The sequence below is a fragment of the Panthera leo genome, chromosome C1 (genome assembly GCF_018350215.1).
Source record: "Panthera leo isolate Ple1 chromosome C1, P.leo_Ple1_pat1.1, whole genome shotgun sequence".
NCBI lineage: Eukaryota > Metazoa > Chordata > Mammalia > Carnivora > Felidae > Panthera > Panthera leo.
The window spans coordinates 43,517,028-43,531,392 of record NC_056686.1 but is presented as its reverse complement, the minus strand read 5'-3'; the positions used below and the strand labels follow the sequence as shown (position 1 = coordinate 43,531,392).

At 54.1% G+C, this 14,365-nt stretch overlaps 1 protein-coding gene across 7 annotated transcripts in view; it reads left to right on the top strand.

Annotated features, from left to right (window-relative positions):
* LOC122227180 (NADH-cytochrome b5 reductase-like) overlaps window positions 1–14,365 on the top strand; it is a 31,946-nt gene that overhangs the window by 13,522 nt on the left and 4,059 nt on the right. For 3 of the 7 annotated variants that reach the window (XM_042951499.1, XM_042951496.1, XM_042951497.1), the window contains 2 exons: window positions 584–787; window positions 4,314–5,409. In XM_042951499.1, coding sequence (XP_042807433.1) covers window positions 584–787; window positions 4,314–4,517 — 408 coding nt within the window. In that variant the 3' untranslated portion in view covers window positions 4,518–5,409. Of the gene's footprint in view, window positions 1–583; window positions 788–4,313; window positions 5,410–7,561; window positions 8,736–13,035; window positions 13,130–14,365 lie in introns of those variants that run through there. The other 4 variants (XR_006205915.1, XM_042951501.1, XM_042951498.1 and 1 more) reach the window with 3 other exon arrangements.

Sequence of the window (14,365 nt, the reverse complement as noted above, 5' to 3'; positions counted from 1 at the left end):
TCAGTGATTGGGTCAATGAAACTGGGGCCTCTTGGAGAAGAAACTCACATGCTGCACGGGACTTCTGTGCCAGCACTATGCTGGGTGCTTATGTATAGTCAGTATCTCAGTCTAGAGGAGAGGAGGCCTCCATGCCGGGGCCCTCAGATCTCTACAGGGCTGCCCTGGGGCAGGGAAGGCAGCCCAGAGAGCAGAGCTGGGATAGGGGTGGTAGACAAGGCTTTGGTGGGAGCAGGTTTCTGTTCAGGGTGAGGCGGAAAGACCTCACCAGCAAGGGGAGTCACCCTATAATAGAACAGACTGCTTTCGGAGGTAGTGGGCTACCTGTCAAGAGAAATGTGCAAACAAAGTCCTGTGGAGTTGGCTTAGGAAAGCAACAAAGCCACTTAGAGCCTCCCGATTGCATGATTTCTCTTCCACAGACCTCGCAAGCAAGGATGGCTTCTTGGAGGATGTTGAGAGGGAGCTCAGATGGGTGGGACCCCCAGGAAGGGCAGGGCTGTGCAGTTGAAGCAAGCCCAAGAAAAGTCCCTAGAGCAGGTGGGTGGGCTGACGTCTGTCATATACCCATTCTGTCCCCCAGTATGGTGAGCTCCTCATGCTGGCTTCGGGCACTGGCCTGGCCCCCATGGTGCCTGTCCTGCAGAGCATAACAGACAATGCAGAGGATGAGACTTTTGTCACCCTGGTCGGCTGCTTCAAGACCTTTGAGGGCATCTACCTGAAAACCTTCCTCCAGGAGCAAGCTCGTTTCTGGAATGTCCGTACCTTCTTCGTACTCAGCCAGGTGAGCCCAGCATGGTGACTTCCTTCCCTGATGGACACTATGGTTTCCCCTTGCAGCTGTCCTGAGTATCCCCTGGGGCCTCCCTGCCCCCTGCCACCAGTGGGAATCCCCACCTGCCTGGCAAGGAAGGTTATGTTTGTGGAGTAGATGAGGAAACTGACACTCAGATGTGAAGGTGCTAGTTCATCCATGCTGCTGGATGGGCGAAGTCAGGGCTGAGCTCCAGCCCTCCCCGCCATGCTTTGCTGCCTACCGTCTGCCCTCTGGCATCACCAGGTTTATGTGCTGAGGGCCTGATTACGGAATCAGTGGGCCAGACCGCACATGTCCCCGCAGTGGGCCAGACCGCGGTGATAAGCTCCTTCGGGTAAGGCTCATGTGTCTGGATCACCGTGCTCTCCTCGGTGCCTAGCAGAGTGCCAGGCACGCACTCCATCAACAGTTGGTGGAGTAAGTTGGATCTGGGTTCACCGCATTTATTAGAGCCCCTACCACACCACTTTGCCCTGCATGGCAGGAAAGCTGCTTCCAAACTCTCCAAGCTTCAGATACTTGAACTGGAAGCAACTCCGCCTCCTGACCTCTTCTTCTCTGATTCCTTCTTCCCTCCATGGCCACCCTGCCCGGGCCCTCCCCTCTGGCCCATTGTGGGAGGGGGCCATCTTGTTCCTTATTCCGAGCCAGGCCCTGAGCTGTTTTGGTCATCTGCCTTTGGTCATCTGCCTTCCCCTGGTTCTATAGCTTTATTTCTCTCTCTCACCCCAGGGTTGGGGTTCCCTGCTGGGGCCTCCCCTCTGTTATGTGTTGCTCAGGGTCAGCCTTACTGCCCAGTAGTTTGGAGCACCCTTCCCATCAGTTTCCTACTTGAGGCAGTTTGGGAGCGTTCCTAAAGACTGAGCCAATCTTCAGCATCATGATTGAGTGGCGGGGGTGGTGTCAGGAAATTGGGTTTCCCTTCGCAATACCAGGAGTCCTGGGATCCTCAGTGGCCAGGGTCTGTGGGCCTGTCCATGGGACAGAATGCTCAGTGGCATGAACATCAAGAGTGTGGTACTTGGTGAACGTTAGCAGCCGCAGGAGGTGCTGGAGGCAGGAGAATGAAGCAAAGGCTGGTGTGCAACCCTGCTCAAGTGCCAGGTCAAGGAAGCGGGCAGGAGCGGCAGGAAGGCAGGCACCTGGCAGAGTCACTGGCTGTTGCCCAGCCTTCTGTTCTCCCGACCACAGAATTTAGAAATGAAGACAGCCTGCCCCCTGCCCTCCAGGCGCTCATCTGTATATGGGGAGACAGCCACAGGGATAGCTTCACTGAGTGTTTTCTCTGTGCCTGACACTGTGCTAAGCTCTCTATGTGTGTTACGTCATTTAACCCCACCATAATCTTGGGAGGCTTGCACTGCTGTTGTGCCCATTTTATAGATGTGGAAACTAAGGCACAGAGAGATTAAGAACCTTGATCAAAGTAACACAGTGAATTGATGGAGAATTAAGTGTGAGCTGGCAGCAAGCAGGGAGGGCTTCACAGAGGAGCTGGCATTGAGCCTGGGCTTGAGGCCAGAGTTAAAGCTGACCAGCAATAAAGGGTCTTCAGCCCTGGGCCAGGGCTTTGATGATACCACTGGCCTGGGGCTGGGCAGGCGAGGGGGCTGGCTGTCAATGGCAGGGACTGGTGAGGGGCAGTGGAGTGGGAGGTGCCGCCTGCCCTTCCATGCCTCCTTGACCTAGGCTGCTCCCTGTCCTGCCCAGGCTGCAGCCACAGCTTCCTCAACGGTCTCCCTCTCCAGCCATGCCCTGCCAGTGTGTCCTTCATCGTGCAGCCAGGAGGGCGGCACAGACCACACCACCACCATGCTTTCAGCCCTTCTGTGGCTCCCCACTGCTCCCCGGATGACAGCCAAGCCCACATGGTTGCACCAGCCTACGTGGCCTCATTTCCTGGCTCACCTGCCCTGTGTGTCCTGGCGTCACTGGTCTGCACGTGGCTGTGAGTGCACCGTGCTTTTCTGGCTGCCAGGTCTGCCTTTGCTGGCGCTGTTCCCCCTTCCAGGAGCACTTTTCCCTTCTTCCTCGCCTAACGCCTACTCCCCGCTCACATCTCCCTGCTGCGGTGTGACTCCATCCCGGAAGCCTTTCTAGAGTCCCAAGACTGGCGTGGGCGTTTCTGCTGTCATAGCCTGGGCTCTCTTCCTTGACGGTACCTACCCTGCTCACCATCATTGATTATAGGCCCCGCAGCCCACCTGAGCAACAACCAGACCCACCACATCTTTGGGTGTGTGGTTGGAGGAAGGATGCTGTGCCAAACCTAACTAGCCGGGGGGGATTGGGCAGTGGCAGGGAGGTGTAAGGCCGGTGGGCCCTGTTGGTCTCTACCCTCAAGGGCTCTTTTGGGTGGCTCTTTGGGAGGGGGCACGGGAAGGTCCAGATCATCAGAGAGGATCCCCCGTGAGCACCGCAATGCTGTCCTAGGAAAGGCCCGTGGGGTCAGGTGAGCTCTGTGGCACCGGGCTCCAGGGCCCTGTGAGTACCTCTGAGAGCAGAGGCCTGTGCTCATCACGGTAGCTCACAGAGGTCATAGTCACTCGGCTAGAACATGGTGGCAGAGCTTGGACTCCAACCCCCTTTCTCCATGCTGTCTCTTTGCTTTCCCCAGAAACTAGAAGCTCACCTTAATAGGGTCTGCAGAGGTGATGGTCCTGTTCTGTTTTTGGGTGTTTTGCTTCTGGCTACATGGTTTCTTCCCTCCGTTAGAGTTCTTCAGACTACATACACTTACTGATTTGTGCGCTTTTCTGTATGTAAGGTGTATCTCGACAAAATGTTCATTTAGAAAAGAGAAGTTCCTCCACATAAGCTGAGGGTGGAGCTTTTCTTTCGTGATCCTGAGGATGTAAGCCACAGGTGGAGCTAGAGGGGCAGAAAGAGCAGCCTGGGTCACTCGGGCACGCTACGCCCCGGAATACTCCTTCTGGCCTTTCTGTGTGAGAAGTAGCCCCTTCTGGGTTAAGGCCCTGCTGCCTCGGATCCCTCATTCGCACAGCCAGAGTGAGGCCGGGAAGCTTGACTGTTTAGAGCAGCTGCCACATCCCAGGGCCTACCACAGTAGGCGCAGAGTGACCGCCCAGTTAAGTGTTCGCTCGCTCAGTAAGATCACTGAAACCTCATGAGACAGGTGAACACGTGTTGTACTCCCTGGGTGATGGTGGCAGACAACCTTAAAAAGACCCACAATCTTGGGGAGAAGACATCCCCCTGGAGTGACAGGTGCAGTGGCCCCTGGGAAGCAGTGAGAATTGGTGGGGCCTGCCTCATGTGCCCTGGGTGTGCCTCCTCCCTGTGTCTCACCTGTGGGGAGAGGATAACCGTCCCCCCGCACGCTTGTTATGAGGGTGATCAGAGTGCCAGTGCCAGGAAGTGCCTGGCCTGTGGTAGGGCCTCTGCCTCAGTTTCCTGGTTTGGTAGACCATACTGGCTGCATGAACTCTGAAGACCTCCCAGTAGTCGCCTGCACTATTTCTCATTGTCTCAGGAGAACTCTCCGGAGCAGCTTCCCTGGAGTTACCGGGAGAAGACCCGCTTTGGCCGCCTGGCCCAGGACCTGATTGAAGAGCTGGTTGGCTCCTGTCGGAGAAAGCCGTTTGCATTGGTCTGTGGCTCAGCAGAGTTTACCAAGGACATGGCCAGGTACCTGCTGTGCGCAGGCCTGGCCGAGGACTCCTGCTTCCTCTTCTAGCCCTCGCCAGGGTTCTGCCACTGGGACACTGGAGGAAGCACGGACTTGAGTCAGAAAACATGAAGAGCAGGCCTGGCCCTGCCGCTAACTGGCCAGGTGACCTAGGTGAAGGAAGGTCTTTGCCTCTGCGCACCTCCACCTCCCATCTACCCCACGGGGTGGCCAACTCCCTCAGGCAGACATATTGCTGTGTAGAAGGAGGATGGGGCCACAGGAGCTCTTAGGAGGAGAGCTACCAGCCTGGGAGTCAAGGGCTCCCTGGAGAAAGGTCCATGCTAAGCCGTGGGATGGATAGGAGTTGGCAGGAGAAGGTACAGGAGGAGCTTCCCAGGTTCCTTAGATTAGGGGGCTTGGGGACCCCCATCTGCCCCTGCCCTGTAAAAGTCTGTTCAAAAGTCTGCTTTCCCAGGAAGATGTGTCTCCCTGCTGTGGCCTCAGGACTGGCTCAGATATGTTGCTTGCAAATGTCTAGGGAATGAGCGTAGGGGTAGCTAAGAGCTCTTTGGAGGAGGAACCTGCCTTATGTACCTCCAGTGCCTCAAGCCTGACACAGCAGTCTCAGCTTCTGTGACCTGATCACATTCTCCGAGCAAGGTGGGCCCTGGATTACTTTTATTTCGTATCGGGCCCAGGCCTTTCCTACTGCAAACAGCTTCACTCTCTGTCTCCCTTCCCCTGTCTCAAGAGCAAGAGTCCTTTCCTGAGCAAAAGAGATATGGAAACAAACACCCCTCCCTCCCGCAGGCAGCCAGCTCAGCCTGCCTTCAGCTCCTCCGGAGTCCTGGTGATGGTTGCTATGGAGATCTAAAGATAGAGCAGGAGTCAGGAGACCTGGGTCCTTCTCTCTGCTCTGCCCACTGAGCAGCTGCTGATTCCGCTCCACCCCCGCTGCCCTCCCCACCCCGCCCCCCTCCCCACCCCACCCTTCCATCCTGCATGGGGCAAGCCCTCCCCAGGGACCCGGCACTCCCGGGCAGCGCCCTGCAGGTCATGAGTTCTGGTTTCCACAGCCTGGGCTCCACTGTGCCGAAGCAGCCCTGGCTGGCTGGGGGCACTTCCAGAATCGGAATATTAAGCCATGAAATCTCAGAATCCGAGAAGCGTGGAATCATAGAATTAGAACTTTATAGTCACGGAATCACAGTCCTCCTCACACCAGAGATTAAAGTTCAGGACTCCAGAAAGCATCCCATCCAATAGACTCATTGTGTAAACGGGGAAACCAAGGCCCAGTGAGGCTAAGAGATTTGCCCAGGGTAAAACAGTTCATGGCAGAGTTGGCACTAGAAGCCAGGTCTCCCGATGTCACCTGTACTGAGAGCTGTGTAACCAGTGATTTTCAAACTGGGCTCTGAAGGACCCTAGGGTTCTTGGCATGGCAGCAGAGAAGGGACAGCCAGGTGGGATCTCCAGGCTCCCTTCAACCTTCAACCCGAGCAGTTCTGTTTTCGTCCCATTTATATATTGGGGTTTGCAGTTATTTCCATTTGTGAGATCGGGTTTTCCTGCGCTGCCCAAAAAGTTGCAGCAAATCTCTGTGCTGTGCCATGTTCACTAAACAACCATGGCGAGCAGATGGGGGATGGTGCCAAAGGTCTCAAACTACATCCCAGGCACAATTCCTCGGTCACTTAGATGCGGGAACACTGCCTGTGACCTTCGCCAAGACTCCCATGCACATTAGTATATCAAAGGCTCTGAAAAGTCCAATGGCAAAGAAAATTTTTTTTTCATTTTGTTTAACTCAGTTTGCCACGCTTATTTAACTACAGAACAGTTTTATCCACTAGAATCTTTTGAGACCAGCATTCCATGGACTGTCTTTGGGGCATGCCGGTCTGTTGCGCAGCCTCTTTTCGGCTCGGTGTAGTGAGTGGGAAGGCCTGCACTGAGCCTCAGAGGTCCCGAGTGGGAGCCTTGACCTCTTACCGCCCCTCCTGTGACCTGGGCAAGACACTTCTCCTGTCTCCAGGCCTCTGAAATCTGAGCGTCTTCCATCCGATTCCCCTCCCCCAGTGCATCCTGTTGACGCTACTCACAGATAGTCCTGGAGGGCCTGTTTTGAGTCAGACTGTGTGCTCGCACTAGGGAAACTACAGTGAACAAGGCAGATGCGGTTCTGGTCCCTCTGTCCCAGAGCTTAGAGCCCAACAAGGAGTACGAAAACTAAACTTATAAATCTAAAAGGGAGGAGTGTGCTAGAAAGGGAAGGACTGATGCTAGGAGAGTGGATGGCAAGGGCTTTTAGCCTAGCTCTTGGGCAACCAGGGACAATGCCACTGCCCGGAGGGTAGAGGCTTCCAAGGCAGTACTGTCACTCAGAGTTAGGGTTGGTAGGGAGTCCCCCCTTAAGAGATGGTGGTCTGGGGCAGTTCTTTTGTGTCTTTGTCCCATTTTATATATTACATGTTTAAATGTTAGACACGGCCATGCAGTGTTAACCAGCGGCCCCTCTTGTCCTCCCCTTCCCGTCACCCCACATGGCATCCATGCCGTCTGGATACTGGCCCCCATCATGGGACAATGGTGAGGACCCTTGGCCATGCCTTTGGTACCGAGATGCCAAAAGGGCTTCTGTCATCCAGAGACTTGAGAGCTCGTGCCTTGCAAGATGATAAGTGACCCCAAGAAGGGGACTGGTTGGGGTGTATGAGGACACACTGTTTGAATTGGAGGTGAGGCTCTATCAGCTGGCTGGTCCTATCTGTCCCTCCTAATGAAGCCCCCTGCTGCGTGTTGTCAGTGGAGGGGGGGCACACAGTCGGGGTGATGGCCTCAGAAGGACCACTGCCTGCGTTCACCGGCACCGTGTCTCACCTGCACGGCTTCCCAGCGCCCCCTCACTGGTCTCCCAGCCCCTCCCCTCATGCCCTCCATGCTACAGCCAGACCTGGTCTTTCAGTTGTGGTAAGAACACTTAACATGAGAGCTACCCCCCTAACAAATTTTGGTGCACGGTACACTATTGTTGACTGAAGGTACGGTGTTGAATGGCAGATCTCCAGAGCTTATTCAGACCGCTTTTTTTTTTTTTTAACATGCAGATCTGAGCCTGTCACTCCCTTGCTTCAAATCCTTCAGCTGCTCCCTGTTGACCTAGGATGCGGCATCTCATCTCTGCCTGCCTCTCCAGACTCTGTCCTGTCCTCACCCCCCCGCCCCCACCTCGTATGTTGTGCACGGATACACTTGCTCTTGCGCCAGCGCATCCCTTCACGTTTGCTGCTCTCTGTGTCTGGGCCATCCCTCCACCCTTCCCACTTCCGCTTGCCTTTGCCTCCTGGTCCCTTGAGGACTTAGCTCGGTACCCCTCCCTCTCTGAAGCTGTGCCTGCTCCCACCACTCCGGGCTCCGTTAACGAGCAGGTTCTATGTTTCCTGCTCCTGCTGCACCTCTCAGACCGTCCGGTCTGCACGTGAGCACACCATGGGCCTGTGCACGGTGTCCCAGCGTGGGAGGGCGTGCAGTACATCCTGAGTGCCAAATATCTGCATAACAAACCACGGATATTCATGGGTACCTTACGGATTGCAAAATGCATCTCATCTCTGCCAAAGCACCAAATGGTCACCAAAATGCATACTATTTTATTACCCCAGCCTACTGATGAGGAAAACCAAGCTTCCACGACATTAAGCAATTCTACGGGGTCACGTAGGGGTGCATAAATTCCAACACGCTGCAGTTGTTATAAAGGTTATATGTGACACATGAGTACACCAGGAGATGTGTGTAAAGGGTTTCATTGCTGCACTGTATGACACAGCAAAGAATCAAAACTACCCATGTGTCCATCAATAAGAGACTAGAAAAATAAACTTCTATATTCACACAGTAAAATAACATATAGCAGCTAAAACGAATGAACTAGACCTACATGTGTCAGCATAGACTCAAAAAATAAAAACCCATAATAATGGAGTGGAAGTCAAGTTGTAGAAGGAAGGGTACAGTGAGATACCAACACTCTGAAAGTTAAAAAACGCAAAACAATGCCAAATGCTCAGGAAGGGGGTAACCAACTTTAAGGATGGTGGTGACCTCTGGGGATAGCGTGGGGTGAGGGCTTTTCTTTTGATGTCTGCATCACTTCAATATAAAACCATTTGAACTGAATATGGCAAAATATGAACATCTGGTGAATCTGGGTGATGGGGTCACTGATGTCTGCTTTTTCTGTGTTTGAAATGGTTCCATAATTAAAGCTTTAAAAAGGAAGACTAAATATGCCTGGTCAGTGTGCTTCAGAAACTAGAGGCTTAAAGACATTCATTCCCACCCCCCTCAGGATTGGCTGTGCCCTTTTATGCCTCCAGGCCTGTCTTTCATTTGAAACTGTTACGAGCACCTGCTGTGTGCCCTGGTCCGGGGCCACCACTTAGATAGGAAGAGCAGCATTGGCAGTCCTTGCTCTCCTTCTGCTTCTCCTTCCTTTTTTCCTTCCTCTTTCTTGTTTTTGGGTTTTGGGTTTTGTTTTGTTTTCCTTTTTAAATGAGGCAGATCTTGTTTCAGTATAACTTGGCAGAGCAAATAACTTGGCCTCTCGGAGCCTCAGTTTACTCATCTACAACATGGGGGGCAGTTGTGCTGTTTCCAGGGTTGTGTAAAGATGAAGGAAGCGTGGGTGGTGCCCAAGCACAACACCGAGCACAGAGCCGTGCGAGAACCCGGTCCCTTCCTTCTTTCCCGTGTCTCCCTGGTGCCCCCGGCCGTGCCTGCCTCATGGCTGGCCTCTGAGAACAGCACTCGTTCTCAAACTTTTCGCTATCAGGAACTCCCCTTTTTATTATTTTTCCCATGCTTTGGAAGATTTTGATCCCAAATTGCATGTATTAAGTCATTATTAATTTATCTCCCATTTTTTATTAATCAAAGACATAGATAGCTGCCCCTCAGAGCTTCTGATGTGTACAGCCAGCTGGGAGCTGCACGTGGCTGATATAACTCCAGCCAGAGGCACAGGAACGCAACAGCATGTGTGGTCTGGGTGGCCTGAGGAGGGGTAGTGTAGACCCGTCCTATTCATTTTCTTGTTTTCATGGACGGTGGGTTGTGGGGACTGCTGCCTCGCCTGGGTGGGTACTGTTTGCACAGGTCACTGACTGGTGAGCTAAGGGCAGAGTTTTCCATGCCAGGATCCAGCACAGGGCCCCACACGGGTTCGGGACCCCTCATGCCACACTGTAAACAGATGGCGTAGGCCAGTGCCACACAGAAGAGCGTGGGATTCACAGTGTTACGTGGCAAAGCTGTCTCCATGTGGATCCCATAGGCTCCGGCTGGAGACCACTATGTCATCCTGCCCCTTGCTCCAGATGCTTGATGGAGCATGCTAGCTTGTGACGGGGCGGGGCGACAGCCTTAACCAGGTCCTGGGTCTCAGCACTCAGCTCGGCGCCCAGCCCGGCACATGGGGCTGGGCGGTAGGCCATCCCAGCCAGCTGCAGGGGCAAGTGAGCCTGCATCAGGAACTCTACCCGGACGCGGGGAAACTTCGCCCCTGAACTGGCCGACCACAGAGGCACCTGGGAGGAAGAGAGGAGTGAGGGTTGGGTGCTTGCAACAAGAACATGGAATTTGGGCTTGAAGCCGATTATGTTAAACATAGAACCCCACGTTGGAGCATATACTTTGGAACAGTGGAATGAAAACTAGAATGTAGAATCAGGAACACAGAAAATAACTTTATAACTGGAAGGTGCAGATTCACCGGGCTTCTAAGTGGCTCAGCCTACAGCGAATGCCCCAGGGCCCATGACCCCTACCCTCCTCCCTGTCCTTGCGCCCCCAGGCCACTGGCCCACACCTGCTCCTGGATGATGCTGATGGGCCAGAGGTGGTTGGGCTGGAGCCACGACCGTGTTCTCGAAGACGTCTGATTCTGTAAAAGTGAAAATGAGCGTGGAGGCAAACAGCATTTGCTGAACATCTACTGGATGCCAGGTTTTAGTCATCTGTTCCAGGCTGGCCGTGCCCCGGGGCAGGCTCTGAGCAAGGATTTGAGTGCAAGTTTACTGTGGAGGTGATTCGAGGGAGTGGGGGAGGAAAGCCAGTAAAGAGTGTGTTGATGGGCAGGTGACCCTGGGGGGCAGCTGGAGCTCGTCCGCTAGGGTCCACTCATAAGACTGTAGAGTGCACCTCAGAACTGTCACAGCAGGGCGACACCTGTTGTCCAATGGGAAAGGGAGGGGTGAGGCTTGCTCCGCCTCCCAGGGCTGGGCTCAGTGTCTGGCAGCCTGAGGAGCCTTCAGGCAGGGAGACACAGGAGCCCGGTGCTTGTAGGGACTTTCTGCAGGTTCCTCCAGCTGGGAGGGTGGTACAGGTGGCACATGAACAGTGTCCCCTAAGGCATCTCACTTAATTCTCACAGTTGTTAGAGAGAAGTAGCTTCCCTGTTTTGTGGGCAAAGAACCAGACAGATGCTCAAGAGGTAAAGCACCTGGTGAAGAGTGTGGTGTTCTCGCATGAGGGCAGGAGCCCATAGCTTGACTGCTCCTTCCCCAACCACCCTGTCTAGCACTATGTGCAGTGAATGTTGATGCGGCATCTGTTGAATGAATAAATGAGCTGGTGGGAGTCACATGACCGCGGGTTGGGGTTGAGGCTGTGTAAGAAAAGTGCTCAGCGCTGTGCCTGGACCACCCTGGGGTCTCAGTGAGCAGTGATTGTCCTTCTCTGCCCCCTGTAAGGGCAGCAGGGCTCTCTGCCAAGAAGTGAACCTCCATGCCTGGCTCAATGACCACCTTCAGAAAACTGCCCCCAAACCTGCAGATAGAGAGCCCCAGGGAGTCTCCAGCACGTCTCTACTGGCCCCATCCAATGAGCCCTGAAGCCTATCCAGGTTTTCCCCATGTTAACTCAACAAAGGAGAGCAATAGCTTGCCTGACTCCCTGTTACTCCAGAGCAGAGTGCCCTCTCTCAGTCTATCTCCCTGCACTCTCTCTCTCTCTCCCATATTTTCATCCTCTCCTTGAAGGACTGCCTGCAACTTGCACGGCTTCCTTTCTCACCTCCCTTCACTCCTCAACCCGCTGCCATCTGGTGCCCACCCCACGTGTGTCCCTGGTGTCCAGAGATCATTTTCCAGCGGCATGTGATGCTGTTGTCAGTTCCCTCCTTTCTGAGCATGTTTCCGCAATGGCATAATAATTCCCCCCTCACCAGATTATTCTGGGGACTAAATAAATCCTCCTCCGTGCATGTATTGAGCAAACATTTCTGAACACCTGCTGGTATGCAGGCTTTCTGCTTCGTTCATCAAGACCCTGACTTTGGAGGGCTCCGCAATCTCCCAGGGTCACAGAAGCGATTATAATAAATGTGAAAGAGCCTGGCACTCTGCCTGTACACGGTGGGCACTTGTGAAGGTGGGCTCTGTCTTATCTTTCTGCCTTCCCTGGGCCTCAGTTTCCACAGCCAGAAAATAGGTTGGAAGAGGGGGTTGGACTTGCTCTCCGAAGTCTCCTTCCCCCCACAGAAGGCCCAAGGCCCTGGCCCACCCTCCTCAGGCTGCCCCACCCCTCCTCCACTCTGCCCCTTCCCTCTCACCTTGAGCTCCTGGGTAAGGCTCTGAGCAGTGATGAGGCCCCCTGGAGGCTGTGTGTGGCAACTTCTGCATTTGGAATTTCTGAAGCTTTGGCTGGCCTCCCTTCTTGATGGGGGACCTAATGAGGGAGTGCTGCTTCCCAAACCAGGATGGCCAGTGTGGCCTGAGGGGAAAGCCAGGTGGGCAGGTTGGAGACAGGAGGGACCAGGGCTCTCAATGAAAAAGGATAGAGGGGTCTTGGCCCCCATCTGTACCACTCCAGGCATCTACAGCCCTGTGCCCCAAGTCTACACCCCAGCTCAGACCTTGTCTTGCCTCCATGTGGGTAGAATTGCTGTCATGGTAAGAACATGAGCTTTCGAGCTGGTCATACTTAGGTCATACTTAGTTCAAGTCCCAACTCTGCCACTGATCATTTGTGTGATCTTGGGCAAATCACTTCATTTCTCTGAACTTCACTTTGCTCATCTATAAAGTAGGAATGCTTTTATTCCATCTCTTAACAGGTATTTATTGAGCACTTACTCTGTGCCATGACAAAATACAGTTCTCTGCCCTCCCTGTGATCAGGTGCTGGGCGCAGACAGACAGGAAGCAGCCAGGAGTCTCGACCAGGGTGGTCCTGCCTCCCAGGGGGTGTCTGGACACCTTGGGGGATACTAACACCTCCTCACAGAGCTGTGAGGGCTAAGTGGGATCAAGTGCCCAAAATATTGAGCATTGGCCTGGCACACAGTAGGTGCTCAATAAATGCTTGTTGAATAAACGAACTAATAAAAGCAGTCCTGCCTGAGCTCTGATTGCCAAACTATAAAATGGAGCTCGGCAATCCTTGCCTTGCAAAGTTGCTGTAAAGATTTTTAAATGTGTTTAAATTAATGAGTTTACATTAATAAATAGAATGTGCTATGTGCCAGGTATTTTTCTTCTAAACCCTTTGCAAATATTAACTCCTTCTTCTCATTTCACAGATAAGGAAGCTGAGGCACAGAAGGGGAAGGTTAAGGAACCTGCCCAAGGTGGCATAGCTTGGTTGTGGCTGGATATGCTTGTGCCTGGCAAACAGTGAGTTCAACAGTTGCTTTCCAGTGGGGCAGGAAGGTCTTAGGCTTGGTATCTGGTGCAAGGCAGGAGGCTCTGGAAGGCTCCCATGTGCCCGAGCTCTGGGCGAGGAGGGGCAGCTGAGGGAGCTGGTAAGAGGTGGACTGTGGTGTGAGAGTGAGAAGGGGAAAGGACAGGAGGGCCCAGAGGAGTAAGAGGAGGCAAACACTCCGGACACCTCTCTGGAGGCTGTAATCCTGGGACAGCCATTCCAGCAGCCTCTCCTGAGGCAGGGAAGCTCACCAGGGCAGTTTCCCCTTATGTAAGTAACCATGAACTTCCTGGACCGTGCCTTGGCGTGTTAAAGGTCCTGCCCACCAAAGCAGCAGGACTAATTGGCTATCAAAGGGAGGTGACAGGAAAAGCTGGACCAGCAGGAGGCTCCCTTCCAGAGCCTCCCTGACCCCTCTGCTCCAGGCCCTGCCTCTTCAGGGACCCCCAGTGATCAGGCTTCCCTGGAACCCACCCAGTACTCAGCACCAGCCCTGCAGCTCTGCAGTCCTGGGCTAGAATCCCAGTCCTGCCATTTACGGAAGACAGTGATCCTGGGTGTTTATTGTGCCCCGGCCTGTGCACTGGGCGATGGTGGGGCCTCCTTGGAGGGGACGTGTGGATTACAGGGGGCGACCTACACAAAGGGCTTAGCACAACGCCCAGCTCACTATAGTGGTTACTCCAGTTGTTGCCATAGCCCCCTCCAGACACCAACCGTGCACAGCTCTTCATGGTTCACAAAGCCCTTTTGCTCTCAGATCTTGCATTTGGTCCTCTCGGCAGCCCAGGGAGCCCAGATAGAGAGCTGCATTAGTAACCCCCTTCACACATGAGGAAACTGAGGCTCCGGGGCAAGTGAGTGACTTGCCCAAAGTTACACAGCCTGTCAGATGGGGAAGACGCGTCCAAACCCAGGAAGATTTGAACCCAGACCCGTCACCCTTTCCACTAAACTGTGGGCTACTGGCAGTGCCCTCGCATAGCTGACGGTGAGCAGGTCCCATGAGGGGCCCATTCTCTGCCTGGCCCCTGGTTCTCGCCCTGCCCCGGGACCAAGTGCACCCACCCTGGCTGTGCTATGGGGGCGGTAGCCCCTCCTTGCATGGTTGGAAGGTTCGGTGAGATCCGATGTGGAAGGACCCCGAGCCGGGCAGGCCCCACAAATGGTGGCGATCCTGGCCCCCTTCTCACTTTCTTCTCATTGGC